At 45.3% G+C, this 27,008-nt stretch overlaps 2 protein-coding genes and 1 long non-coding RNA gene across 8 annotated transcripts in view; 1 reads left to right on the top strand and 2 right to left on the bottom strand.

Annotated features, from left to right (window-relative positions):
* KIF17 (kinesin family member 17) overlaps window positions 1-26,858 on the bottom strand; it is a 94,514-nt gene extending 67,656 nt beyond the window's left edge. Inside the window, exon 1 of the mRNA XM_074975863.1 lies at window positions 26,817-26,858. The gene's annotated coding sequence lies outside the window, so the exon portion shown is untranslated. The remainder of the gene's footprint in view (window positions 1-26,816) is intronic.
* LOC142001044 (agmatinase, mitochondrial-like) lies at window positions 2,907-18,196 on the top strand. Of its 4 annotated transcripts, none has more exons than XM_074975892.1 (7): window positions 2,907-3,397; window positions 4,489-4,691; window positions 8,505-8,553; window positions 11,991-12,186; window positions 13,722-13,952; window positions 16,047-16,131; window positions 17,722-18,196. In XM_074975892.1, the coding sequence occupies exons 1-7, from the start codon at window positions 3,018-3,020 to the stop codon at window positions 17,793-17,795; spliced, it is 1,218 nt and encodes a 405-aa protein (XP_074831993.1). In that variant the 5' UTR covers window positions 2,907-3,017; the 3' UTR covers window positions 17,796-18,196. The 4 variants fall into 4 exon arrangements, with proteins under 4 accessions (XP_074831993.1, XP_074831992.1, XP_074831995.1 ...); XM_074975891.1 differs by having other exon boundaries at window positions 13,719-13,952; XM_074975893.1 differs by having other exon boundaries at window positions 2,908-3,397; window positions 13,773-13,952.
* LOC142001045 (uncharacterized) lies at window positions 6,785-23,600 on the bottom strand. 3 transcript variants are annotated; one of them, XR_012642376.1, is made up of 3 exons: window positions 22,728-23,600; window positions 20,570-20,728; window positions 6,785-7,121 (listed from the first exon to the last, which is right to left on the bottom strand). It is a non-coding gene; the product is annotated as an uncharacterized LOC142001045 (long non-coding RNA). The 3 variants fall into 3 exon arrangements; XR_012642377.1 differs by lacking the exon at window positions 6,785-7,121 and adding an exon at window positions 18,700-19,044; XR_012642378.1 differs by lacking the exon at window positions 6,785-7,121 and adding an exon at window positions 20,177-20,268.
* Window positions 26,859-27,008: the final 150 nt, after the last annotated feature.

Genomic DNA, 27,008 nt, shown 5'->3' with positions numbered 1-27,008 from the left:
TCTGTTCGGCACTGGTGAGGCCACATCTGGAATATTGTGTCCAGTTTTGGGCTCCGCAGTATAAAAAGGATGTGGATGTGCTGGAGCAGGCTCAGCGGAGGGCAACAAAAATGATTAAGAGGCTGGAGCACAAGACCTATGAGGACAGGCTGAGGGATTTGGGCTTGTTTAGTTTACAGAAGAGAAGATATAGGGGTGATTTAATAGCAGCCTTCAACTTCCTGAAGGGGAGCTGTAAAGAGGAGGGTGAGAAACTGTTCTCAGTGATGTCAGATGGCAGAACAAGGAGCAATGGTCTGAAGTTACAGGAGAGGTGTAGGGTGGATATTAGGAAAAACTACTTCACCAGGAGGGTGGTGAAGCACTGGAATGCGTTGCTTGGAGAGGTGGTGGATTCTCCATCCCTACAGGTTTTTAAGTCATGGCTTGACAAGGTCCTGGCTGGGATGACTTAGTGGGAGTCGATCCTGCTTGAAGCAGGGGGCTGGACTAGATGACCTCCTGAGGTCCCTTCCAGCCCTAGGATTCTGTGATTCTGTGACATGGTGGGGGCTTGGGTGGGGCCTCCATCCCTGCACCATACAGGGATCCATCCCAGCCGCAGCCCCAGCCCCACAGCTGGGGTCGCCCCAGTAGGGCTATGACCCCACCTCCCCCCAGCTCTGGCCCCAGCCCCATGCCCCTCCCCCAGCTCTGGCCCCAGCCTGACCACACATCTGAACAACGCTGGGGCTGGCGGTGGCATCCCAGTGGGGCAGCAGTCGGGGGCAGATGGCTCAGGGCTGCATTTTAAAAAAGGCAGTGGCAGTGTGAAGACAAGGTGACAGAATGCCATTCCACAGCATTCCACTGGGAAAAAAGCCCCGGCTGTATCATGAACAGAAGTTGTCCAATAAAACAATTTTACTTTACCCAGCTTGTCTCTCTTATATCCTGGGACAGACATGGCTACAATTAATCTCCATGCAACTTACATAGAATTTGCCCCAATGACCCCAGAATTTTAAGAAGACACTGCTCCTCAAGCTCCTCTAGTGGTCCAGAACTTTGGACGTGACTTGCTTTAGAGGACATTTAAAGCAAACCTACCTAGCTAAGTTCTGGACATTAGAAAGGTAGAAGAGGGAACCCACACTGTTATTATAGAGCACGACAGTGCAGAAATTCTAAATTGAATAGCAAGAGTCACAAGAATCAGGCTGTCATGTAACACGCCAACAGACCTGTCTGCAGGCCTAAAGGCCTCAAAGAGCAGCCTGCAGGCCTCAGAGAGCAAGAGTGGGAACTTCCATTCCTGTGGCACAGCCAAGTTTCAAGGCCCGTGTTACAGCCTGTTGCAGCCTTGGACCCCATAAACATAAACCTGAGATACCCATATCATCCCCTGACAGCTGTGTTTAGACTTGGACACCTGAGGAGAGACCACTAACCTGGGCAATCTTGGCTTCAACCCCTTGAGAATGCTAAAAGTGGCATTGAGCTAGTATGTACACACCCAGTGAACAGCTAAGGGATAAAATCACTGTAACGTCCCACCCCAGCTGAGATTTGACTGGGTACGCTAAGTTTCAGGAGCACCCTGGACATTTTCCCCCAGCTGGAGCAACATTTGCTGTGGCCCTGATGTGAGGCACTTCGGGACTGGAGCTCCCCATGGCTGAAAGGGACGTAAGCATGCCCAGTCGCCTCTTGTCCAGTCATATACATCCTGTAGTGCTTTGCTTGTCATGTGTACCATGTGACTCAATTACAGTCACATAGGGTAGATAAGCTTAATAAAGTATTATTCTCCCTAATCGGTTCTGTATTGAAGCGAATCGCAAAAATCCTGTCCGGCCGTGGCCTTGTGAGTTGACACAGGCAAGCTGATTTCAGCAATTCTGCTTCTGGAGTGGAGACTCAGGAAACCATTCATGTTGAACACCTGCTTTCTGTATCAAATGATTTAGGCTCTAAAGGCACAATATCCCCTTATATTAATAATCTCGTCCAGTAATGGAGAGACATGAAAAGACTGAAAACTACTATATTAGAAAATTGAAAAGCCAGTGTTTACAAAAAGAGTCTTCCATCCTTTCATGAAGTCAATTTTGGAAATATATGAAACCTCCCAAGATGCTAGCCAAAACAAAAACCTACCAAAACCTACTGGCTAGTAATTATGGCCAAGAATTACTTCTAGCCAGTGGACCTTTTCTTAATAGTTTGTATAACTAATAGACTTTATTATTATTTGTATAATTGTAGCACCTATGAGCCCTTCCAAAGAAGCTCTTTCAAAAGAATGTGCAAATAAGAAACCAGATAGGTAAATCAGCACCTCATTTGCATTTTTGATTTCCTTCATTAGCATACCTCTTTCAAGAGAGGAATGCAAGTGTAGACACAGCTTCTGACTGTGTCTATATGAGCCCCCGCTTTTCGGAAGGGGCATCATAATGAGGGATTTTGGCAGATGCTAATGAGGCGCCACCATGAATATGCAGCATCTTATTAGCATAACAGCAGCCACGTGTATTTCGAAAGTGCCGCTTTCAAAACGCATGCCGCCCATGTAGACAGATGCCTTTTGAAAGAACCGCTGATTTCGACAGCCCCTTCTTCCCATTTGGTTTTGGTTGTGCCTGCTTTTCCCTTTAATGATGTGGAGGTGCAGCCCGCAGGACTGGAGGTCTGCTTTGTTTAGAAACCTGGCCGGTGCAGCTGCAAGTAAACCTGGCTGCAATTATCTGCAAACTGCACAGACATCCATTATTCCTTTTCCTTGGCTGAGTGGACAAATGACTCCATTTCCCACAATATAAGGCCGGGAAAGAGTGCAGAGGGGGGAAGGGAACGGGAAGGAGGAGTAAGTTAAAGGGGCGATGTCTTTGCTATGCAACTGGAAGAACAGAGGGGGTTTGGCGCTGTACTTTGATCCTACTGGTGGTGGAGAGCAAGTGGGGGTGGGTTGAGTCCGTGTGTACTCTGGGCGCTGACTCTGCAGGGTGAGCTGTGCCAGGGGTGTCGGGTTTGGGATGGAGCACCTCTTCTGGCGGGGCAGCAGCCCGCTCCTCCGGCGGAAGTTCTTTGGCACTTTCCTGGCAGCCCAGCAGTTCCTGGCACCGCTACTGAGCCGCAGCCCCACAGCCAGCGCGCATGTACGGGCTTCTGCTTCCCCTACGGCAGCCAGCTCCCTGCCGGGCTCCGAAGGAGCAGCGCTGTCCGGGGGCTGCGTCCCCCGCCGCTATCTCTCCGGTTCCGGCTTCAATGTTCCTCCGAGTGCTCAGTTTGTGGCCAGGCCCGTGGGAGTCTGCTCCATGATGAGGCTCCCAGTTCAGTCATCCGCACAGGGACTGGATGCTGCTTTTGTCGGAGTGCCGCTGGACATTGGCACCTCCAACCGCCCAGGTGCAAGGTAAGGGGCAGCTCAGTAGGGGGCCTGCTGCCTAGTAACCCTCTCACTCACTCTGCGGGAGAAATTAAGTCTGTTGAACAGAGCCCCTCCTCCAAAAGGTAATTAGGGGTCTCAGTCCTGTGAACAAAAGTGACTCATGCGGCACCCACCCCCTGCGTCCCACCAAAAGTTTAATTGCTAAGTGGGGTGCCCTCTCATGCCTCTTCCCTGTTCCTTCGGGGGGGAGCTCCCTGCACCCCAAAGAATCCACAGGCATCTGTCGCCTTTAGCTGTGAAAGCTGCAGGACTGCCCTGTAGAATGGAGCTCCATTTTTATTCCAGAGATCAGCAGGTTTACAGAACTTTTGGTGGTTCCCAGAATGCCCAGTGCCCAATCCCCACCCCCTCCAAACTCCTGTCCTCTTCTAGCTCCGCCACACTTCCCCGGCACCTGCTTAAGGCTCTGTGAGAGAGTTTGTTTAGCTGCCTTCCTGCTTCTGATGTACTTTAAAATGTTGCTATTCCTTTTGGAGTTTTTGGCTAGCTATTATCCAAATTGTGTTTTTTTCCTTCTTAATTGTATTGCTACACATCATTTGACAGAGATCTTGCACCTTTCTATTTTCTGCACTGGGATTTAACTTCCACTTTATACACAAGGAATAACAAAGAGTTTCAAAAGCACCCGGTAATTTATTGTATCTAACTTGAGACACTTTCAAGGGGGATAAATTTAAAAAGTTGGTGTTCAGCATTTCTGAAATGCAGGTTCCTGTAAGTCCTCTCAAATTGGCCACCCAGGATCCTAGCCCCATGTGAAATTCTTCGCATGCCCTCTAGATTTGCAGTAAGCTTTCTGTGTGGCTTTACAGATTAACCAGCTGTTGAAGCCATTAGGCCATGTTCCTATACCTGAAGTAGGCTATCACAGTATAAATGGTCCCCTTGTGTTCCAATGGTCCTTCAAGTGAGATGTGGAGCAACCTTCAACTCTTAAGTATCTATGAGGAGTTTGTGCCCAACCAGCCACATGTTCAGAATCCCTAGGGTCTATGCAAGTTTCCATCTCAGACCAGACTAGATAACAAAGCATTAACTTCTTTCCCTTCCAGGTTCGGCCCTCGCCACATTCGAGCTGAGTCTGTCATGGTGAGGACCTATAACCCCAGCACTGGGGCAGCACCTTTCCATTCCCTTAGGGTGGCTGACATTGGTGATGTGAACGTGAACCTCTTCAACCTGCGGGACAGCTGCCGGCAAATCCGAGAAGCCTATCAGAAGATTGTGGCAGCCGGCTGCATTCCCCTCACGCTGGGTAAGGAGCCCAGAGCTGGCCCCATTCTCATGCCTTGTTGTTAAAACACTGTTTTATTAAGTGGGGACCCAGAAAGATAGCTGGATCCATCATAGCCATCTCCTCCTGCTACCCCACAACAGACACAGACTAATTTATTGACAGGGTATTGGGGATTCAGCAGAGCTACTCTCTCCTCCTACCCACAGAAATATTTCCCTCTCCTTCAGCTACTTCTTTGATTTAGGAAAGTGTAGCAGGAAAAGTATTAAGATTTTTGCATGTGGATGAGGGGAAAAAAAGACCCAGTTATTAGTAATCCAAAATATTACCCTGGTTACTGGTTGATGATGGCTTGAGGTGGTGGGATATTACTGTTTATCAGACCTCCAGGTCCCCCAAGATTGCCCCAGAATTTACCTGTGCTGGATAGATTCACATTTCCAAAGAGGGTGGCTGTCAGCTTATTTGCAGGATGATTGATTTTCCATGTGTGTTTATTGGATTTCGGGTCTAAACCTACAGCTTGCTGCCACGTATTCCCAGAAGCATGCACACAAAATTTTAGGGGTGTAACTATATAGATATAAATGTCTAAGCTTTCTACTTAAGCCCTCAGATGTTTCTCGTGATCAGGACATTTTGCACAGACATTTCTCCTTTTCCGGGTCTGAAAATATTTCTTTTCAAATAATACTGCTTTGTGCTTCCCCACAGATTGTGCTTGTGGGCACACAAAATTCTTGGCAAAAAAGTGTTTGTATTTCATAGATGGGGAGCTTTGGCACAGAGACACAAAGGGCAGGATTTTCAGGGTGGCTGAGCAGCCACAGCCCCTGTTGACGGGAACTAGAATTGCAATGTGCTGCCTGCCTCTGAAAATCTCCCAGACCTAATAAATACAGGAGAGAGATCCTGCAAAATTAGCACTGTGGAAATTGCAGCTTAGGTGGTGGCATGGGTAAGCCAGAGGAAAGGCTGGTTTTGTAATTAGGTGTCTAGCAATATGGACATATCCTAAATGCCTGGCCTCAGCTCAGCCACCAAGTCATGTCAGAGCTCTGAAGAGAATCAAGAACTCTCAGAATGCTGGGGCTGGAATGGACCTCAGGAGGTCACTGAGTCCAGCTTCCTGCCCAAAGCAGGAACAACCCCAACTAAATCATCCCAGGCAGGACGTTGTCAAGCTGGGACTTAAAAATCTCTAGGGATGGAGTTTTCACCACCTTTCTAGGTAACATATTCCAGCGCTTCACCACCCTTCTGGTGAAACCCTAATATCCAACGTACACCTTTCCCTTTGTAACTTGAGACAATTGCTCCTTGTTCTGCCATCTGTCAATACTCAGAACAGCCTCTCTCCATCCTCTTTAGAGCTCCCCTTCAGGAAGTTGAAGGCTATTATCAAATCTCCCTTCACTCTTTTCTGCAAACTAAATAAGCCCAAATCCCTCAGCTTGTCCTTATAGGTCATTTTCTCCAAACACTAATCATTTTCTTTGCCCTCTGCTGGACCTGCTCCAATAGAGCCACATCTCTTCTATACTGGGGGGTCCAGATCTGGAAACAGTACTCCAGATATGGCCTCACCAGTGCCAAATAGATGGGAATAATAACTTTTTCAGATCTGCTTGAAATGCTCCTCCTACTGCACCCCAATATGCCATTAGCGTTCTTGGCTACAAGGGCACACAGTTGCCTCATATCCAGCTCTCATCCACCGTAATCCCCAAGTCCTTTTCTGCTGCACTGCTACTTAGCCAGTCAGTCCCCAGCTTGTAACCTCATCAGATTTATTTTGGCCCAACCCTCCCATTTATTTAGGTCACTCTGGACTTCTGGACTTTATCCCTATCTTCCAATGTGTCTACCTCTCCCCCAGCTTAGCGTCATCCGCAAATTTGCTGAGGGTGCAATCCATCCCCTCATCCAGGTTATTAATAAAGATGTTGAACAATACTGGCCCTAGAACTGATCCCTGGGGCACTCCACTTGAAACTGACCACGAATGAGAGACAGAGCTATTGATCAGTACACACTGGGCCCAGCCACCTAGTCTGGATGCCCATCCTCATGCTCTATTAGACACCAAGCTCTCTGTCACATCTGTTTGTGAAGGTAGGTAGCTAATCAAACCAACAAAAATGCGAGTTTGCTCCAGAGGTCATGGAAGGTTGTGTCCTGAAATGCTGCCTTGCTAAAAAAAGTGTTTCTGAATAAGGAAAGAAGGAATATAAATAATGTTGGTTTCTGATTTGGATTTTAATGGAAGACACTGGTTTTTTGAAATTGATATACTTTTTCTATATCACAGAGGTAAGTTTCCAGGCAAGTGGCTTCCTCTTCTTGCTGGTGAGGTTTAATATACCTTGCACCAATGTCTCCTTAATGATGGCAAAGTATTTATATTCATTGACTCCAATGTGCCCTCTTCTGCCAGCACTACTTAATCTAAAATAACAGAACATTGTAAACAGTGCATAGTATTGTAACCTTTGTGCAAGAGTCTGTGTTAAACCACAGAACGTGACAGACATCTCATCCACGATGCCTGGGCTGGATGATCTATTTATGCTGTGTAAGAAATGAAGACTGAGATTAGAGAAGATGTCCACTTAATTTAAATTAAAAAGTAAGCATCCAAATATGATCTTAAATATATATTTTAGCTTGTTCAGTAGCATCTTAAACGAGCAGTTTATACCCATGACAAAAGTGTTTTATACTGAATCAAACCTCACACAAGGTTTTTATTTCATGGCAGAAAACTATCTGAACTTGTATTTTTGTATATGCGCCCGCACTTCCTGTTTTACATTAGGACACCTGTGACTTTGCAATCCAAAACTCACTTCACTATTGTGAAGATGTGCAATCAGGGGATGGATTACAATTCATTTTCAGTCTACTTAATTGTCCTGAGTCCATATTTAGGAATATATGCTGGCTGTATTTGTAACACACAGCTGGGATCCCTCACTTCAAACTGCTGCTGCAGCATTCTTCCCACTAGTGAAATCCACTCATTCACAGATCTCCCATCACCCCCTTTACCAAAGTAGGAGGTAAGGTATCACAATCAGGAAGGCTCAGACTTTCCTTTATGATCTGGCACGCTAACACTTGTACTGTGAGATCTTCAGTTCTCACATCTAAGCAGCGTTGGACCCAAATCATAAAGTTAGGTAGAAGGGGGAGAATGCTGTGATGCAGGTGTCGCAATATGGAGTGGTCTTCCCTTTAAGTCAGGAAGGAACCAAACAGCCCATATGGTCTTTCAGGTAAAATTTAAAACCATGTTCCAGACCTGCTTGTGGTCATCAAAGGTATCCGGCAATTGTGTGTGTCCTGACTTGATTCCAGTTTGGGTAATAACATTCTACTTTCCCAAATTCCACTGACATCTCAATGACATAGTGTTATTCCACTCCCCAACTGTGGTGGGTTATTAAATCCCTGCTGTGACACACCCCAGAGGAAGCCACAAGCAATGGATGAAGCATCTCCTGTATATCCATCCATGTCCCTGTTGTCTGCATTTATTAACTGGCCTTGTGTTCTAGCTGCAGCAAGAGAATGGAAGCTGGTTGGATTTTTGAGGGCTTTTAGTATTAAAAGAGGCAGCTTCTCTTATTTTTTGCCACCAGTTTGGAGCTGCAGGGATGAATTAAACGAATTGGATGAATAAAGTCCATCACTTCCAAAGGACGATCTCTCTCTTTGTAAGTGCTGATGTGTTTCCCTATGAGAGGAGAGATGCAGTATGGATGTATTTGACCAGTGCTTGCCTGTTCTTATTTCATGGTGTCTTCTCTGTTCTCTGTCCCATTGCAGGTGGCGATCACACAATAACATACCCAATCTTGCAGGCAGTGGTAGAAAAGTAAGTTTTAAAATCTGAAAGTGTAGCATGTGTAAAAAAACTGACACCTTGTGGTGATAGAAGTGATTCTCTTTTGAGTTGTGAAGTCTGTGTTCTACTGGGCACAGACACATAGAAATGTAAAGCTGGAAGGGACCTCAAGAGTGTACTGTGGCAGAACCAGTCACACCAGACTATCCCTGACAGTTGTCCAAAGACTTGCTGAAATCAACATGCGTCACATCTACAGCTTCCCCGCAACCTACTAAACCAGTAATCCTGTCGAAGAAGGAAATTCAGTGGGATTGGATTTGTCAAGTAGAAATTGTGCTCCCCTGGGTGTTCTTTATAACCCTACCATATTGTAGGTGCTTACAGATTTACTTTACTATCTATCTATATCTCTATCTACACACACACACCAGATTCTTCCACACATTGAAGTTAGGTTGTCCACTCTACAGTTCCCTTTGTCCTCTTTATTCCCAAAGGCTGCGTCTACACTTGCATTCTTCTTTCGAAAGAGGCATGCAACCAAGGGAAATCAAAAATGCAAATGAGGTGCAGATTTACATATCTGGCACCTCATTTGCATATTCTTCTTTTGAAAGAAGAAAAGCAGTGTAGACACTGCTCTTTCAAAAGTAAACCCCATCTTAGAAAGAATCCTTCTTCCCATAAAAAGGTGGGTTTTTTTGAAAGATGGGGTTTACTTTCGCAAGCACAGTGTCTACACTGCTTTTCTTCTTTCAAAAGAAGCACTTTCAAAGAATATGAAAATGAGGTGCCAGGTACTTATATCTGCACCTCATTGCATTTTCAATTTCCCTCATTTGCGTGCCTTTTCGAAAGAAGAATGCAACTGTTGATACAGCCCTTATGTTTGCCTTTCTCCAGCCCTCTGGGACTTTACCTGTCTTCCGTGGTGCTCAGACATAATCCTGAACAGTTCTGAGACTGCTCCAGCTAGTTCCTTAAGGACCTGAAAATGAATTTATCAGTCCTGCTGACTTAAAAAATATTTATTTAAGTTAGATGCATTCAACTATTCTTCCCCTACTTCGGCTTGCATTCCTTTCCCATTGTTCTTAACATTGATTGTGTCAAGTATTGCATGACAATTTACCTTTTTAGTGAAGATGGACACCAAAACAGGCATTACACAACTCAGCCTTTTAATATCATGAACAATTAGCTTTCTCTCCTTCTCTGTTAAATGGAGAAACTACATTTTCCTTTATCTTTCCCACCCTATTCATGTTTTCATAGAACCTCTTCTGATTGTCTTTTATGGCCCTTGAAGGCTCAGACTTTTCTTTATGATCTGGCACTCTAACACTTGTACTGTGAGCTCTTCAGTTCTCACATCTAAGCAGCGTTGGACCCAAATCATAAAGTTAGGTAGAAAGGAGAGAATGCTGTGATGCAGGTGTCGCCATATGGTGTGGTCTTCCCTTTAAGTCAGGAAGGAATCAAACACCCCATGTGGTCTTTCACGTAAAATTTAATCCTGTGTTCCAGACCTGCTTGTGGTCATCAAAGGTGCCCGGCAATTGTGTGTCCTGACTTGATTCCAATTTGGGTAATAACATTCTACCTTCCCAAATTCCACTGAAGTCTCAATGACATAGCGTGTGTGTCTTTCTGATTTTTGTCCCTACGTGTTTGTGTTATTTTTTATAGTCTCCATTATCAGCAATTTCCCTATCTTTCCACTCTCTTTTTTTTCTCGGTTTAATTTTCAGCTCATTGAAGATCTCCTGATAGAGCCATCCTATCTTCCTGCTATTCTTTCCACCTTTTAAAATGGCTTCTCCTAAATTTGGGATTCCAGGATTGGAGAATCATATAGCAAGAGAGCCTGGCTGCCGAAGTATCTGTCAACCAATAGCTAGATGCTGGCAGCCTTCCTGTTTGCTCTGTTCATTGATCCAGAGTCTGTTTGTGCTGATTCCAACTTGCATCTTGAGTCTGTGCACTGTTTCTGGCTTTGCAATAGAGTGAAGTGGTGTGCGAGAGGGTGACCATATTTCCCTGTTCTGAATATGGGCCACTTGGTAAAATTGCTCAGATTCAAACGAGTTCAGTGGCAATGCGTCAGAACTATGTAGTATGGACATTCAGATTAACCTGAAGTTCATGAAGCCCCTGTTAAAGAGAAATACTGTGTAACTGGAGTATTTTTAAATACTTTCTTATCTTTAAGAATTGCATGAGGAGAGGACACACACGCACACTAGGATAGGTGTGGCTGACAGACCTGACCAATCCTCTCTGCCCAGTGCTCTCCATGCTTCATGTCTGGCTACGCCCCTGGAATGGGCCCGCCTCTCTTAGTACCAGCTGCTGCATCTCCCTGAGGCAATATGTCAGGGGCATGTAGAGCTAAAGGCCTCCTCCTCCCCCAGTTTCTGAGAGGGTTCACATAAGGACAGGGCCAGTAGCAGTCTTTCAGTGCTGTGCAGGGGGAAGGGACAGGAGCTGCTTCCAGCCATGGGGTGGGTTGGGGAGGGTGGCATTTTGGAAGGTTGGGATGACGTGGCCCATGTCCTTGCAGAGATCATCTCTTCCCTCCTCTGTGACTAGGAGCAGCTTGTCCTTTCCTGCCCATAGAAAGGTAGTTGAGAACTCCAAGCTGCTGCTGGCCACTGACACGACCCAGCCAGCTCCTGGTTACTGCACAGGCCCGGGGAACCTGATTGCAGGGGCTTCAGTGAACCTCGTCAGAGAGATGGCTCAGCAGACGAGGGTGTTTAAGGGCCAGAGCAGCTCCACACTGCCTGTCACAGGACCTGCAGGGGTAGTGTATTAAGGGAGTATTAAGCGCCTGTACAAGGGAGGGTTGCTGCAGAGATTGAAGGTTTGGGGGCACAAAAGAGGTTGAAAATAGCTCCTTTGCCACCACTCCATAGCTTACCTGAGTGGCAAAGAAGCCTCCCTTTTCCAGAGCTGTGCGGGGCTGTGGCACCAGGCCCACATTAACTCTTGTGGCTATTAGATTTTGTGGGGGCTCCTAAGAGGTCGTGTCAAATATCAGGGGTTCAATGTGTGGGATAAGACTGTGAGCTGGGATAGGAAAGTGGTGCAAATGGATAGGAGCAGGCTGGCTGAACAGGAGGGTGGGGGACAAAGGAGGCAGTTTCCCCAGGGTCTGGCATTTCAAAGGGGCCCAGAGCTCCAGCTGCTGCTGCTGCTGAAATAGCAGCTCTGAAAGCCAGAGCTTCTGGCCCCTTTCAAATGCTATGGAGTGCTGAGCTGCTGCTCTGAGGAAGTGTAGGGAGGGCCCAGGCTAACTGCCCTAAGCCCTTCTTCTACCTGTGGCCCTACCCCTTCCGGGGGGGCAAGAGCCAGGCTCCCCTCTGACTTTGCCCCTGGGCCTGTAGCAGCTGTCAGCACCACTGGATGGAATCACAGGCCTGGAGCTGAAGTCATGTTTGTGTTTGCCCTGTCCTAACTAGGCATGGTCCCGTGGGACTGGTGCACGTGGATGCTCACACTGACACAGGAGATGAAGCGCTCGGGGAGAAGATCTGCCACGGGACGCCCTTCCGACGCTGTGTGGACGAGGGGCTGCTGGACTGCAAACGTGTGGTTCAGATCGGAATCAGAGGGTCCTCCTACACCCTGGATCCCTTCAGATACAACCAGGACAAGGTATCGTATACTGCTTCAAAATCCTTCTCTACTCTTTGCCAGCCTGCTGGGTCCTGCCTATGCAGACAGGGCCAAAACAGCCATTGGTTGCAGTGCTGGGAAAAAAAATGTCATTCTTCCAAGAGGGCTGGTTTGTGTAAAGGCGGAAGGCAAAAATATGGAATTCGTTAAATGATGCCATTGCATGGAACACTTATCCCAGTCCAATCTCTTCAACTGAGAGCGTCATTATAGAATCCTAAAGCTGGAAGGGACTTCAAGAGGTCATCGAGTCCAGCCCCCTGCTTCAAGCAGGATTAACCCCAACTAAATCATCCCAGCTGGCCTTTGTCAAGCTGGGACTTAAAAACCTCTAGGGACGGAGATTCCACCACCTCTCTAGACAATGCATTTCTGTGCTTCACTACCCTGCTGGTGAAATATTTTTCCTATTATCCAACCTACACTTCTCCCTCTGTAACTTCAGCACATTTCTCCTTGTTCATCTTTGACAACCAAGACCTGTGACAATTGACTCACCAACTTCCTGCCGAAGAAGAGATCAGGAAGAGAAGATGGCGATGGATTGGACATACAATAAACCCTTGAAAGGTGCGATTTTGGGTTGTTCTTAACTCACATTAAAGTGAGTTAAGTGCAACTCAAAATCCTGCTCTCCCCGGCTCCAGTTCAACCCCCTCCAAGCCCCACTCACCATCTGAGCACAGCTCTAGCTCAAACCCCCCACCCTCACTCCACATGCGAACTCCGGCTTAACACCCTCGTGGCCCAACTCACCACCCGAGCACGGCTCCAGCTCACCACCCCTGTGCATGGCTTTAGTTCAACCCCCTGCCCCAGTTCAACTCCCCCCCCCCGGTACGGCTGCAGCTCAACTTTACCCCTTGCTCCCCCTGCAGCCCTAACCTACCCCAACTGTCCCCGCCCCCCAAACCCCAGGATTTACATTTCAAAAGGAGCTCCAGGTGCTCCTGCTGCTTCACTGGCTGCAGAACACGCGTTCTGCCAGGGAAAAAAGCCTCCCCCCCCAATTTAAGCAAAATTCGAGTTATGTGGTGACGGGGGGGGGGGCGGAAACGGAACCCTCACGTAACTCAAGGACTACTGTACCCTCAGAAAAGCAACCACCAACCTCACAAGGCACGCCTTAAGTTGGAACCCACAAGGAAAAAGGAAAAGAGGCTGCCCAAGAAACATGTGGCATAGAGATCTGAAGGCAGACACAGAAAAGATGGGATACACCTGGTCAGAACTGGAAAAGGTTGATCAGGACAGGGGACACGGGCAAATGGCTGTCAATGGCATATGCTCCACGATGTAAGAGAGGAAGAGGCTTACTACTCCTACTACAACATTTCAAACAACTAGATCTAGTTGAAAAATGATTTAACTGGCAACATTGCATGTAACTGGTGGTGGGGGTGAAGATGAAGGGGGAGTTAAGGAGGTATGTAGGGAAATCACTGCTTGGGAGCTGTTTTCATCCACAGTACACTGGATCATTGCTTTCTCCACCACTTTCCTTTCCCCAGCAGCATGTTTCAGACAGTGGAAGCCAAACATTTTCCCCCCTCGTGCTCCAACAGGGTTTCCGTATCGTCCCGGCGGAAAACTGCTGGTTGAAGTCATTGGTACCACTGATGGGGGAGGTGAGACAGCAGATGGGAGCCAAGCCCATTTACATCAGCTTTGATATTGATGCATTAGACCCTGCATATGACCCTGGCACAGGTGCTCCTGAAATTGCTGGTCTCACCCCTGCTCAGGTAAGGAGAGGCTCAGACTTTATTTCTGAACATGCAGAAGAGAAATAGGAGAAATCTGGCTCCCTTGAAAGCAGTGATTCCCAACCTTTTCCAGACGGGGACCCCTTTTGACAATTCAGGAAGGCTTGGTGACCCAAGGCAATTCAAAAATGGGGGGCAGACAGAGGAGAGCAGAGCTGTAACCAGCTAATTTTGCACCTGAGGCAAGAATATAGAGTTGTGTCCCTTCATGTTTATAGATTCATAAGTTATTTCATAGAAAAGGGGAAATATATTAATAAAATAACAACACTACATTTACTGTAGTTAGTGAGAGCTGTGGTGGAAAGACACTCATCCCCAAACTGCTCCCCATGGCTTAAACCCCACAACCAGGGGCCAGGGGAGTCACACTCAGAGGCTAGGAGTCACTCGGGCTGAAGGTGGCTAAGGGTGTCTCACTCAGGGGTTAGGGGAGTCACACTCTGGGGCTGCTAGAGGCTAGGGGAGTCACACTCAGAGGCTGGAGGGGTCTAGAGGGGACTTGGGGAGTCACACTCAGGGGCAGCAAGTGGCTAGGAGAGTCAAAGTCAGGGGCTACTAGTCACTCACAGGCCATGTCTACACTAGCCCCAAACTTCGAAATGGCCACGCAAATGGCCATTTCGAAGTTTACTAATGAAGCACTGAAATGCATATTCAGCGCCTCATTACCATGCGGGCAGCCGCAGCACTTCGAAATTGATGCGGCTCGCGGCCGCGCGGCTCGTCCCGACGGGGCTCCTTTTTGAAAGGACCCCGTCTACTTCCAAGTCCTCTTATTCCCATGAGCAGATGGGAGTAAGGGGACTTCAAAGTAGTCGGAGTCCTTTCAAAAAGGAGCCCCGTCTGGACGAGCCACGCGGCCGCGAGCCTCATCAATTCTGAAGCGCCACAGCCGCCCGCATGCTAATGAAGCACTGAATATGCATTTCAGCGCTTCATTAGTAAACTTCGAAATGGCCATTTGCGTGGCCATTTCAAAGTTTGGGGCTAGTGTAGATGTAGCCACAGGCTGCAGGGAGCTGGGGGAAGCACAGGGACCCCTGCAGCTGGAAGCTGGCTGTGTTACAGCACTGAACTGAGGCTGCTGAACTCTCTTTTGTATTCAAATTTGACACATTAACACATGGTTTGAACCAGGATGTGAATTTTCTGGGTTATTATAGGGGCTCTTTTGCATACTTGGCTCAATCTAATTCTTGTCTCCCTCCCCACACCCTCTACTCTCTGATTTGTCCTCTTAATAATTTTTTTTCTGATCTGTTAACCTTGATTACTGATTCTCTATGCCTTAAATATTGAGTCTGTTCTGGTATGGCTATGGTCTGAAGAGGTGGGTCTGTTCCATGAAAGCTCACCTAATAAATTATTGTGTTAGTCTTCAAAGTGCTACTTTACGGCTTTTTTGTTTTGATAGTATATAGACTAGCAAGTCTTTCTCTCTGTTATTAATTAAGAACTTGAGAACCACTTCAGGAATGTGAATGGCTTCTTAATAGCCACCTGTGGAGCTACCCTGCCCTGCCCAGCCCAGCCCCACTCAGCTGCAGACCCTTTTGAATTGTAATCACAACCCATGTTTGGGTCCTGACCCATAGGTTGGGAAACCCTGCTTTAAAGGCAGTCACGGGGCTTACATATTCTGACCCCAGAAATCAAAGGGTCAAGGATCTAAAAGGGTATTAGAAGTCTTTAAAAAGAAAACTGACATATCAGGCATAAAATCATTGAGGACTCCTATTGTGTCCTACCTACAATATGGAGGTAGATTGGCATTCATCCATCCCTTCTACAAAAATCCACTGCTAAGGGAGATAGAGCAGACAGCAGTTTGATGGGCTCTCAGTACTAGTATGTCTAATCCTCTGTCTAATCCTGCTTATTCCTGTTCAGCTAAAACAGAGCACAAGGTTATAGCAGTGATCTTGGATGGGAATTGTACAAACTATATCTTCACAGATTTCACTTCAAGTGGGTTTAAAAATGAACACATCACCTTGGCAATTTAAATAGAATGTTTTCAAAGTTGACAATTTGGATACCTACTAACTAGCCCTTTGTTACCTTCCACAGGCTTTGGAGATTATTCGTGGTTGCAAAGGACTAAATATAGTGGGATGTGATCTTGTTGAATTTGCACCAATATATGATGCTTCTGGTGAGTCAAAGGAAATAATATTTGGGACAGTGAATGCAACTTAGAGAACTGCTACATCCTATATTTGTCCGTAGTATCATGAGTCCTGCTTAGCTGTGGGAACTGGATGCTGATGAGTTCAAAACAACAGATATTGGGTCTGGAAGAGTTTGAACGTCTCTAGATAATGTTGGGATGGCTGTGGGAAATATTTATAGTCAGCTAGACTTACCCTGTGTATTAAGGACAATCCAACCAGCCTGTTGCAGGAGAATATTTAAGAAAATACAGAGTAATCTGTTGAAACAGCTATTTCAGGTTATGGTAGAGTGTGTGTAACTCCAAATGGTGCTGTGTAAACAAGAGAGGCCGCACCTCTTGGATAAGCAAATTATGGCTTCCTCAGCATTAGTCAAAACTGAACTCAGTACTCTTTGCTTTAGCCACTCAACTGTGCTTTCTCCGTACTGCTGTGGCAGCCAAGTTAGTGCCAAGAGATATCAGTCCTGCCCATGGCGGAAGTAACTCCATGCTCCTACAGCAATAAAGAAGAACAATCTTTAAAACTAATTTAATTTAGAAAAACCAATATTTGAACCAATTTGAGTGTAGAAATTGTGGTAGGCGAAGCAAATCCTACAGTAAGGCAGTGCCTGTGTACTGCTGAACGTGTAGCTGTTGCTTTTTAGAGGACTGCTCTGCCTTGCTAATGGCACTGACTTCGTCATATGTCTGTACATGGGTGGCCCAACTTACTGACTCTCCAAGTCACGAATATGACAAATTCCAACACTTCAAGAGCTGGATCAAATCTGCGAAGGCGCATGGCTTCAGCCCCACTCCTAAGCCCCCAGCAGGAATTCCTCCAGCAGCTGAAGCCCTGAACCCTTTTCCCCTTGGGTAGAAGCCCCTGGCCCATTACTTGGCTGCAAGGTAGAGATCCCCAAACCCCTGCTTTCTCCCTGCTCTCCGGTAGGTGGAGATTGAGACAGGGGAGCAAAGAGGGCTGTGTGAACTACACTTGAAATGTAAAAGAGCTGCATGTGCTTCATAAATGAGTGTGTGTGGTGAGTGTGTTATCTTCCCTTACTCAATGGTAGAGGTTACAGCTTTCTCATGAGACCCTGAGCAATAGCACCAGCTGTGAATTCGGGGCAGGCTCTGGTTTTTGGCTCGATAAATACAGCCTTTGTCTACTGAGCAAATTAAACTTGGATGACTAAGCATTAAAACTGAGTATTGTTTCAGCTATCAGCTCTGCGTTCTAACTTCCTCGGGCTGGGTTTAGAGATTCCAACTGAAGACAAGTCAGTTTGGTAGAACCATAGCAGTCAGCATAAGTACCTTTGTAGTTGACAGATACAGATACTTTATATGGATGTATGGCTTTTAAGCCTCCAGTTTCAAGTGAATTTGTGCAGGTGCATGTCCCTGGCTTGAACGAGGCTCTGCCAACATGGAGTCAATTACAGGATTAAGGTCTTGATATAAATGACCAGTGTTAATGAAAGAGTTGGAAAATAACTCCTTGATCCTGTATTGATCGATTTTCTGATTGACTCTTTAATTGGAAATAATTGGATAGTCAGTTTTTTTTTTCTTTGTTTATAGGTAACACAGCCATCATGGGAGCAAATCTGCTGTTTGAAATGTTGTGTGTACTCCCAGGAGTCAAAACAATTTAAACCCTTATTAGGGGCAGGCTCCATCTTATGCAAATTAAGCTACTCTTCACCTACAAGCTGAGTTTAATATTCACAGCCTTCCCACGCAAATACTTCACCAAAATCTGAATGAAGAAAAAAGCCTGACTGGAACTTAAATTTTTGCTTTAAATTTCTGCCCTTCCTCACTCTTTGCCGTTAGAGAAGGAGTGAGGGAAAAGCAAATAAAAACTGCTTCTCACCAGACAATGTCATTTCAAGCTCCTTCTATGCTCTAAGCAGCATGTATGTAGAAGGTGTAATTGTGGGAGGAGGGAGAAGGAGGTGGCTGAATGTCCTGTGACTGTAGGAATATGGCTAGTAAAACAAGAAGCCAAGGATGACAGCTTGAATTCTTTCAAAATAAAAACTGTCTGCTCTGACCTAAAATGTGGGTTTCTTTCTGAAATGCTACTAAAGATTTTTTTACACTATAAATAAATATAGGAGGGGAGCAATATACAGCCATAATATAAAATCCTGGCTCCCTTCAATGAGCCTGAAATAGAATAGAAGTTATTTTGGCTTCAAAGTGGAACTAGTTGCAAACCTTAGATTATGAGCTGACTTATACCAAGGCACTGTGTTCTCTGTCTCAAGGATGGAATGTTTCTAAACCCCGTTGCTGCATGATTTTCCTACATCCCATAGCTGTCAGGCTTCAGGAGGACAATAGGTCCATTGGCTAAAATAGCAGGCTGCTTTTGGCTAGAGCTGTCCTTGGTCAAGCAGCCCTGTTGCTGGAATGAAGATACCTAACCCATTGCATTTGCTGAATTATTCCCTAAAATAAAAGCAGTTACCAGCCATAGAACTTTCACAATTAATTCACATACAAATTGACAGCGTGGTGTGGCGTATAGTAAAATGCTAGGCCACCACCTCATCTCACAGTAAAATAGCTTTTCAGTTGCGAATCTGTAATAATCTTAAAACAAAATGACATTATCAGTGCCTGGTCACAAATACAAAAACAAAAGAGACATTTGCCAAATAAATTATCCCCCTCCCCCAAGAGCATCAAAAGTGCAAAATATTTACTGGCTTTTCAATTCAATCTCCCAGGCTGCATTATTGTATTAGTTCCTGGCAAGCTTTTACTGATCATACAGATCTGAGTCAGCTGTCACTGCAAGGCTGATGTGTACTGCATGCAGTCAAGGAGGAAGGTCAGGTACAGTATTTGGACTCTAGGCTTTCCCTCTGTTGTAAAGATGTTTTGCTTCAGCTTCTAGGAGTTTAACAAAGCTTTGATTTAGGTTTCTGGAAGTGCAGTACATTAGCTCTGAAAACTTCATCACTCTTAGCTCACAAAAGTATCACGCACAAGCTGAGAATGGCTGAGTGCATTTCCTTAATTATGAAGAAAATCAGGGGCAACAGTAAGAAAAATTTTTCTGGATTGATGGCCTTGCAGCATCAGGAAAGCAGTGATATTAAATTCCAAGCAGCAGAGAGAGGTCATATGATAGTGTTCTTCTGCACCCAAAGACTAATACAATTAGCTAGCTATCGGAGCAGGGCTACCCATGCTAAATAAATACATTCAGAACAGTTGGGGTGTGTCTCAGGCTAGGGAAGAGTAGCTGTTCCCTACAAATACAATGTACTAACAAAAAAATCACACACTAACAAAGGAGCTGGTTTGACCTCCTGCAACTTGGTTCTAAGTTAACTTTGATTCATAAGGGAATGGAATCTGTGACACTACCAACTGGCTGTTTCATGAGGGAGTGTTACTGCAACACTTACATCATTAGGTGCTTATGCACAGGGCCAGTCACCCCAGTGTAGCAAACAAGCACAAAGACTAATCACCCCTGGAGTCCTCAAAATAGGGTTTAAGTCATGTCTGTAACCTTATCCTGAGTTCCTAGACTGGCAGGGGTGAGGGAACCAGATTTCTTCTCTACGGAACACGGGGGCCTTTAGTCTCAAGCCTTAAAGTTTGACACTGATTTCTGACAGCAGAACAGACATTAACAGACCACTTTAGTGAACCCTCTTTCTGGGCCTAACTCACTCCTGGAGAGATTGTTTACATGCGTTTAGAGTGACAAGAATTTTCTTATAAAATCTGGATTCTTGAGTATAACCAGGGGGGTTTACGACACTGTTATGGTATGCAAGACCCAAAATGAACAACTACACCCATAAGAAAATAACCAGGCTACTTCATTGCCCAAGCCAACTATAGGACCAGCTTCAACAAAAGAGCATAAAAAGTAGAGAGTCCATCTCCTGCTTAAGATCAGTTCATGGGTTTTTAGCCATTCTTGGGTAACACAGTTCAGAAAACAATCATTAAAGAATTAAGTTCCTTGATACCAAGAAGTGTCAATATGGCACTAGAGATGTACCGTTGTTGTCTGAAGGGTGTTCAAGCTGATTCACTAGTAGGTATTTAAGTTTTCTTTTACAGGTCTACAGGCTCCCAGCAGCTTATTCCATCAATCTGAGGACATAAGTTAGTTATGGCACTAAGAAAGTCTAAACATGGATAGAAGCAGAAAGGCATCTGAAAAACATTGTACATTGTACATTTAGCTGGCTTAACGCCTTTTACAGTATTTATGGCTGTGTTACCACCCCACTCCTTCCCTGTGTTTGGCTTAGCTGGTGAAGCTGCACATGGAACTACTACACAAGGAGCATGTTAACATGCGATCGCCGACTAGCCCCAACCATCTGTAAATACCAGCTATCAGTTTGCTACAAGAGAGAGACCTCCCCAACCACACTCCCAACTTACTTACTTGTCATAGAGGTTGAGAGATTCCATAGGGTCTTCCCGTTATCATGCCATGCGCTATGGGCTAAGCATTGGGAAGGGGGAGGGTGACGTGACCTATGTAACAGGCTTATTGTGTTAAGTCCAAACTGAGTCACCTTGCAAACTCCCAGGTTTTCTTCAACTGAGAAAAGAGACAGACCAGAGGTGATGCAGTATGCAGGACATTAAATGCAAATAGACTTATTTTTGTCTTAGTACAGCATTCCAATATAAGAACAATTTGGTGCAGAGAACTTCAGTACATTTCATCTTTCACTTCTAGGTCAAAGATGTAGGAAGATACTTCTACTCACTGGGCCTAGGAGAATTCCTCAAAAACCTACTGTCCATTTGTCATGACTGTTTATTCCTGGAAAGGGTTGTCATCTTAAAAAGTCTGTAGTGTTAGAATATCTTAAATCCCTTCAGTCTAATGCAGGCCATGATGGAATATAGAACCTTTGTAAGGAACATTCTAAGAGACGCTCCATCTATAAGGACAACTTGCTTAACTTGTTTTTAACTTGTCTGGATCCTGGACTGCAGGAGGATTTTCCGCAGGTTTCTCCGGAGTGTAGCAAGGGGTCATAATCCTCACATGACCCCATGGTTCCCCCTTTGTCCCCTGCTCTGTGAGGCTTGAAGAGGTAGAAGTATTTCTTATGACCATTTAGAGCTAATATATAACCAGTGTAGTCACACTCCAGGAAATGTTTATCATATTGATTTGGAATGGGGGCACCATCCTGGGCAAATTCTAACAAATACTCCAGCCATTCTCTGTACTTGTTGAGGCTAAGGGAGGAGAAATGAAGACAGCTACTCCTGCAGAAGGAGTGAGAGGGAGCCAGTTTAGATGGGATTCCACGTTAGACCAGACCTCTCACAGGAAACATTACGATTAGAAACTGAAGGTTAAAGTAATTTATTTCTATGTTTTCACACAAACTACTGTGACTGAATCACAGTGACAAGTGCCCAATTGATGGACAGGCCTGGAAACTGAAGCCCTGTACTTGTATGAACACAAGCATAGCATAAGTTGCAACCTGGAAGGGAGACTTGAGGCTTCATGGTCCATTCTATCAGTTGCACTAGTGGCAATACAGAGTGCATACATCTACTACAAAGTGGACTGAGTTCACCCACCCATTTAATATTGGCCCACAAACAGCTACCAGCTTAAATCCTCTCAGGGACTAGCAACCAGCTGAAGTTTAAGAAGCCCATGGGAGTGAGCATGCAAGTATATAGCTGTTACAAAGCAATGCAGCAACACGCACCCTCAACGGAATCTTGCTGGGCAAAGAGAATGAGGTGAGTGAAAAGGGAGCAAAAGACAGTAAATGCACCTGATAATTATAAGAATGAGCTTGTGAAAAATAACCCCAAAGCCACTATACCATGTTTAATCTGGCACACTGCAGAACCCTGAAAACTGACATGCTCTATGCCCTCTATCCAAAGCTTATTAAGACAGTTTACCTTTGGCCTGCTAAAGATTAGATGCTCTTTTGTAAATCATTGTCTCTTCTTCCTCAAGGGCAACCAAGATTAGTGAGTGAAATGCGTGAGTACCCCTCCTTCCTCTCTGTGGGTAGGGGTAAATCACACGTACAAACAGTAACCTATTAAAATTCTATTTGGTTAAACATTAATTGGGAACTAGGGGGGTGGGGAGCGCTGCAGCACCCCCACATGTTATGTGGTGCTTCACTGCCATTCTGATGCTGGCCCCATAGTTTGGATTCAGAGGGACTAAAGAGTCGTCCAGACAATAGAACATCGTCAACTCCCCCCAAACCTATCACCACGATGGTCTTTAAGAAACATACTGATAAGTCCACTGAGGTTATCCAGCTATCACTCTCCTGCTGCCATGCCTGGGACTCTGTTGCTTGGCATCCCAGGGCCAGCAGCTGGAAGGGACCCCAGGCACTGGACCCGCAGAAGAATTTAATTGTTAACTGAGTCTGATAAACATCAACCTTTTCTGTTAACTGCTTAAACTTTTACATCTTTAAATAAGAGACGTGCCCTGCCAATATTCCAAAATCTGGACAGAATTATGCAGTCTTAAGAGTGAAGTAGAACCAGCTATCATATGTTCCTTACACCTCTACAAAACTGAGAATACTTACAGGAGCTATAAAAAGTCCCGTGGCACCCTATAGACTAACAGACATTTTGGAGCATAAGCTTTCGTGGGCAAAGACCCACTTCATCAGATGCAGTTCATCATTCAAGTCTGGCAGGAGAGCAACTGAAAACAGAAAACCAGGGTCTGTTCTTAACTGAGCCAAAAGATCCAAAAGGATGCAGTTATCCTCTTCACTACCGCTCCAGGCATCATCCACTCTTCCTACATTATTGCGCCTTTCCAGGATGGTCACCCGGATAAAGCAATATTACAAGCGTAACCCTTCTGCTGGAAGGAGTTGGCAGCAACCAGGGCCGGGTTCAACATCTAGGGGTTCCTTTTCATCCATCTCACACAGAACTGGCTCAAGCCCCCCGCAGCAGCCTGGGAAATTCACACACCCCAGGGCGCCTCAGAGAGGAATTGCTTCCCCACTTGCAAGCACAGAGTCTTGCTTGTAGAAAAGAACATTTAATAAGAGGCAGAAAGGTTGATTAGCATAAGCTTGGGAAAACGCCACACCCAGAGTTCATAACCAGTCCTCAAGTAACTGTCCCAGTCCAAATGCATTGAGCAATGTCCTTGGCCTCTCAGACTCACCAGTCCAATATAGTAAACAGCCAATCCACACCCAGTTCAAATGCCCCACTTACAACTTGGTCCAGTCCGTGCGGGCACTGACACCTCACGCTAATGCATTCCCTCACGGAACCTGAGACAATGCCACCTTTGTGCTGGTCCAGCGTTCTGCTTGCTCCTAACAGCCATCTGCCAGTCATGTCATCCACTGCTCCTCCTACCAGCCATCCACCAGTCACGCAGTCCGCTGCTCCTCTTACTGTCCGTCTGCCGGTCACGCTGTCCATCTGCTGCTGGTCCTCCTACCCGCTGTCCAACATCCACACCGTTCACTGCTCCTCCTACAAGCAGGACACCAGTTGCACTGTCTGTCCACCGCTGCTCCTCCTCCTACTGGCTGCCCGCTAATCACGCCAGCCATCCGTCCGCTGTGGGTTTGGTCTGAGGCAAGACCCTGTGATTTCAGCTCTTAGTGGCCTCAGCTGCCACTCCGTGATTTCAGCTCTCAATATCTACCAAAGTGGACTCCCATAAAAACCACTAGCATCCACCTCTACCTTTTAACAGGTGGGAAGGGCTAATCAAACCAAGCTTATAGCTATATGGGCAAGGCTTAGGCAGGGGCAATGCACACAGCTAACTGTTTCAATCCATATCCCTCCCCTTCTCCTTTGCAATGCTTTAAACCAGGGAGACCTGTGTAATTCATGTCTTATGCAGTTATGACAACTACCCTGTCCCCCACAATGACTTGGAGCACTGGTGAGCTTTCACAATTCTTATACTGAGTGTTAGAATAAATTGTGATTTTACAACAATGTGTTTACAATAGAGAAAATCTAATTGCTTCCTTGCTATCCATCAGTCTTTGTTTGCAAGGTATCACATATGCACACCTTTGCATTCTCATGCAGATGATCTCTGGGAGACACATTCCTCCCAGCCTTCAGCAGCATTGAGTTCCTGCTGGCACATTCCTTACATAAGCTTCAGGAAACAAGATGCCAACTTGGAAGAAAGCCTTGATGTGTCAGATAAGAATTCAGATCTAGATTAAAAACAGCTATGTCAGCTGATCTCTCACAACACCAGTACCAAAGAGTAGGCAAAGCACTGGAGCAACTATTAAAACACTGGCTGTTGTGTTCCGTAATTTCCAACAGGAACAAAGATGAGCAGCTCCACAGCCCAGCTCCTGTTCTCTGGAAGCACATCACTTATTTTGTATAGTGTTTTCACATAGGCTGAATTTCACATCACATTAGAGTTAACAAATTAGAGTTAGCCAGAAGGAGAGTAATTAAGAAGCACAAGCATAGAGGAAAAAGGAAAAAAAAAAGTTTTCAGCAGAGATGTGATACAAGAAACGGATTTGGGGGTGAGATATAGAAAGGTCGTTCCAAATACTAGGAATTGCAGAGGAAAAGGCTCTCACAGTAAGAGTGGAGTGATGGTCACAGTGTAAAATACCAGAAGAAAACAGTGCTAAGTAAGTGTGAGTAGCTTGGGGAGGAATAGGGAAAAACCAGGTCCACTCATGAGTCTGACAGCAGCAAGTTCATGAAGACACTTAAGATCCAAAATTACAATTTTGAACTGGGCAGTGAAATGAACAGAGCAAGCAGAATCATGAGGATGGAAGATGAAGTGGTTACAATTTGTGCATGTCAGAAGCCAGGCAGTAATGTTCAGCACATACTGGCTCTAGAGAGCTGGGATCAGTACAGATCAGAAAGGAGATTGCAATATACAAGGCAATGAAGGTCTGGGTGAGGATTGCAGCACAGGCTGACCAGACACAGCATACACCAACATGCAACAGGAGCATTTGTTACAAGTAGAGAGGTCTGTCTGATCCTGCCCGAAACATGTTCCTCATAATATTTCAAAGAAATAGCAGCAATAGTCTCTCCCTTCCAAAATAAGAAACATTTTTGAGGTTGGGGTGAAAAAGAATAGAGCTCAAAAAAAAAAAAAGATTAAGCAGAATGAAAATGTGACTAGAGTAGTCATAAGGATGTTAAACTAAATTAAAAGATGGACTACTTGTTTAGCATAGAATTAAGATGCTACATACCAAACTAACCATGAATATGAAAAAACGAATAAAATAAATTCTTGAGTCACCTATACACTAATGCGAGGATCCCAGCTAACAAACAAGAGGAACTGGAAATGTTTGTACATGAATATAAGAATTCCATCTAGTTGGTGTTATTAAAGTTTGGAGGTATGACTTCCACAACTGGAACATTAAATCAAGTTACTCCCTATTTAGGAAGGACTGAGCAGGCAAAAGAGGTAGCGGAGGGGTACTCTATTTCATAAATGGCACCACCTGTTTCCAAGTCACCGATAACTCAAAAAAAAGTTCTTCGATATTTATGGATCAATGCCTCAACAAATAAAGCCCAAGATAGCATATTAATTGGTGTCTGCTACAGACCACTGAATCAAACTAGAGAACAAGAGGACTGGATTCTTATGCACCTATCTGTAATATGTAGGGGTAAAAGTTGCATACTCATGAGGAACTTCAAGCTGAGTAAGCTGTGCTGGAGGTCTCATACTACCAGCTGATGTGAATTACGGATTCTTTGGCCCTGGGTCAGAGCAAGAGGAGGACTAATTTTAAATTGATAAATTTAGCAAGAAAGAACAAAGAACATATTTACAGAATTAAAGATCTGTTGGGCAGATATTGTGGTGGATAATCAGATGAACTTGAGGTCTCAGTGCAGTGCTGAAACCACAAGACTAATGTGATCCCTGAAGGAATTAAACAGGGGAATCTCACGTATGATCAAAGATTCACTCTTTATTTAGTTCTGATGTAACTTCTGCTGGAATAGCTTGTCCAGTTCTAATCTCCACAATTCAAAAAGGATGTTGAAAAATTGGAGAGGGCTCAAGAAGAGCCACAAGAGTGATAAAAGGAGTACAATAACTGCCTTATCGTTAGGGCCGTACCAAGTCCACTGTAAATTTTGTAATTTCAGCTATTTAAATCACAAATATCATGTTGTAATTGTAAAGATCCTGAGCCAAAAAGAAGTGGATGTGTGATGGTGGTGGTGGGGAAAAGGCAAGGATATTGTAGGGTGGGTTATGGTATTGCTACCCTTATTTTGTCATTGTTCCCGGTGGAGGCATTGCATTTAGAGCTGGGCAACTGGAAAGTGGCTGCCACCCTTACCTCTGTGCTGCTGTCTGCAGAGCTGGGCACTGAGTCAGCAGCTGCCAACATTTTCAAATTGCAAAATCAAAAAAATTTGATTTTTCTGAAAAACCTACAATAGGAACTATTTTGGGAAAGTTTCATAGGAATTAAGGAGACAGTGCTGTATGAGGTTACATTCAGCAGATTTTCTTTGTAACAATAAAGATTAAACATTTGTAGTTTTGTTTAATGAAAGTTTACACTCTACAGTGTTGATGAAAAGGCCTTGTCTGTCATGGCCAATCTCAAGCCTGAGCCTCTGGCTCATGGCTCACTTTTGACCTCACTCACCTCCACCAGAGGACAGGCAATTTCATTGTAGATCTGTTCAGTGCTGTGGGCCTCGTAATATGCCCCGTCGAAGACAAACTGTTTGGGGGGCTCGTCAGTGGCCCCAGGGTTGCGGATGAAGCACTGGCCCCGGGTGCTATCCATGCTCACCACGGCCTTGCAGCCCAACGCCTTCTCTCGCTCATTCATGCG

Source organism: Carettochelys insculpta, chromosome 23 (assembly GCF_033958435.1).
Source record: "Carettochelys insculpta isolate YL-2023 chromosome 23, ASM3395843v1, whole genome shotgun sequence".
Classification (NCBI taxonomy): Eukaryota; Metazoa; Chordata; order Testudines; family Carettochelyidae; genus Carettochelys; species Carettochelys insculpta.
Note: the sequence above shows the minus strand (reverse complement) of the source record. Positions and strands in the feature narration are given on the sequence as shown.

Bases quoted from the DNA above. Each gene is read 5' to 3' on its own strand.
- LOC142001044 (XM_074975891.1), top strand. From the start codon at position 3,018: ATGGAGCACCTCTTCTGGCGGGGCAGCAGCCCGCTCCTCCGGCGGAAG. The intron at 3,398-4,488 runs GTAAGGGGCAGC...TTTCCCTTCCAG, and splicing joins TCCAACCGCCCAGGTGCAAG to GTTCGGCCCTCGCCACATTC. The intron at 12,187-13,718 runs GTATCGTATACT...TCCTTTCCCCAG, and splicing joins TCAGATACAACCAGGACAAG to CAGCATGTTTCAGACAGTGG.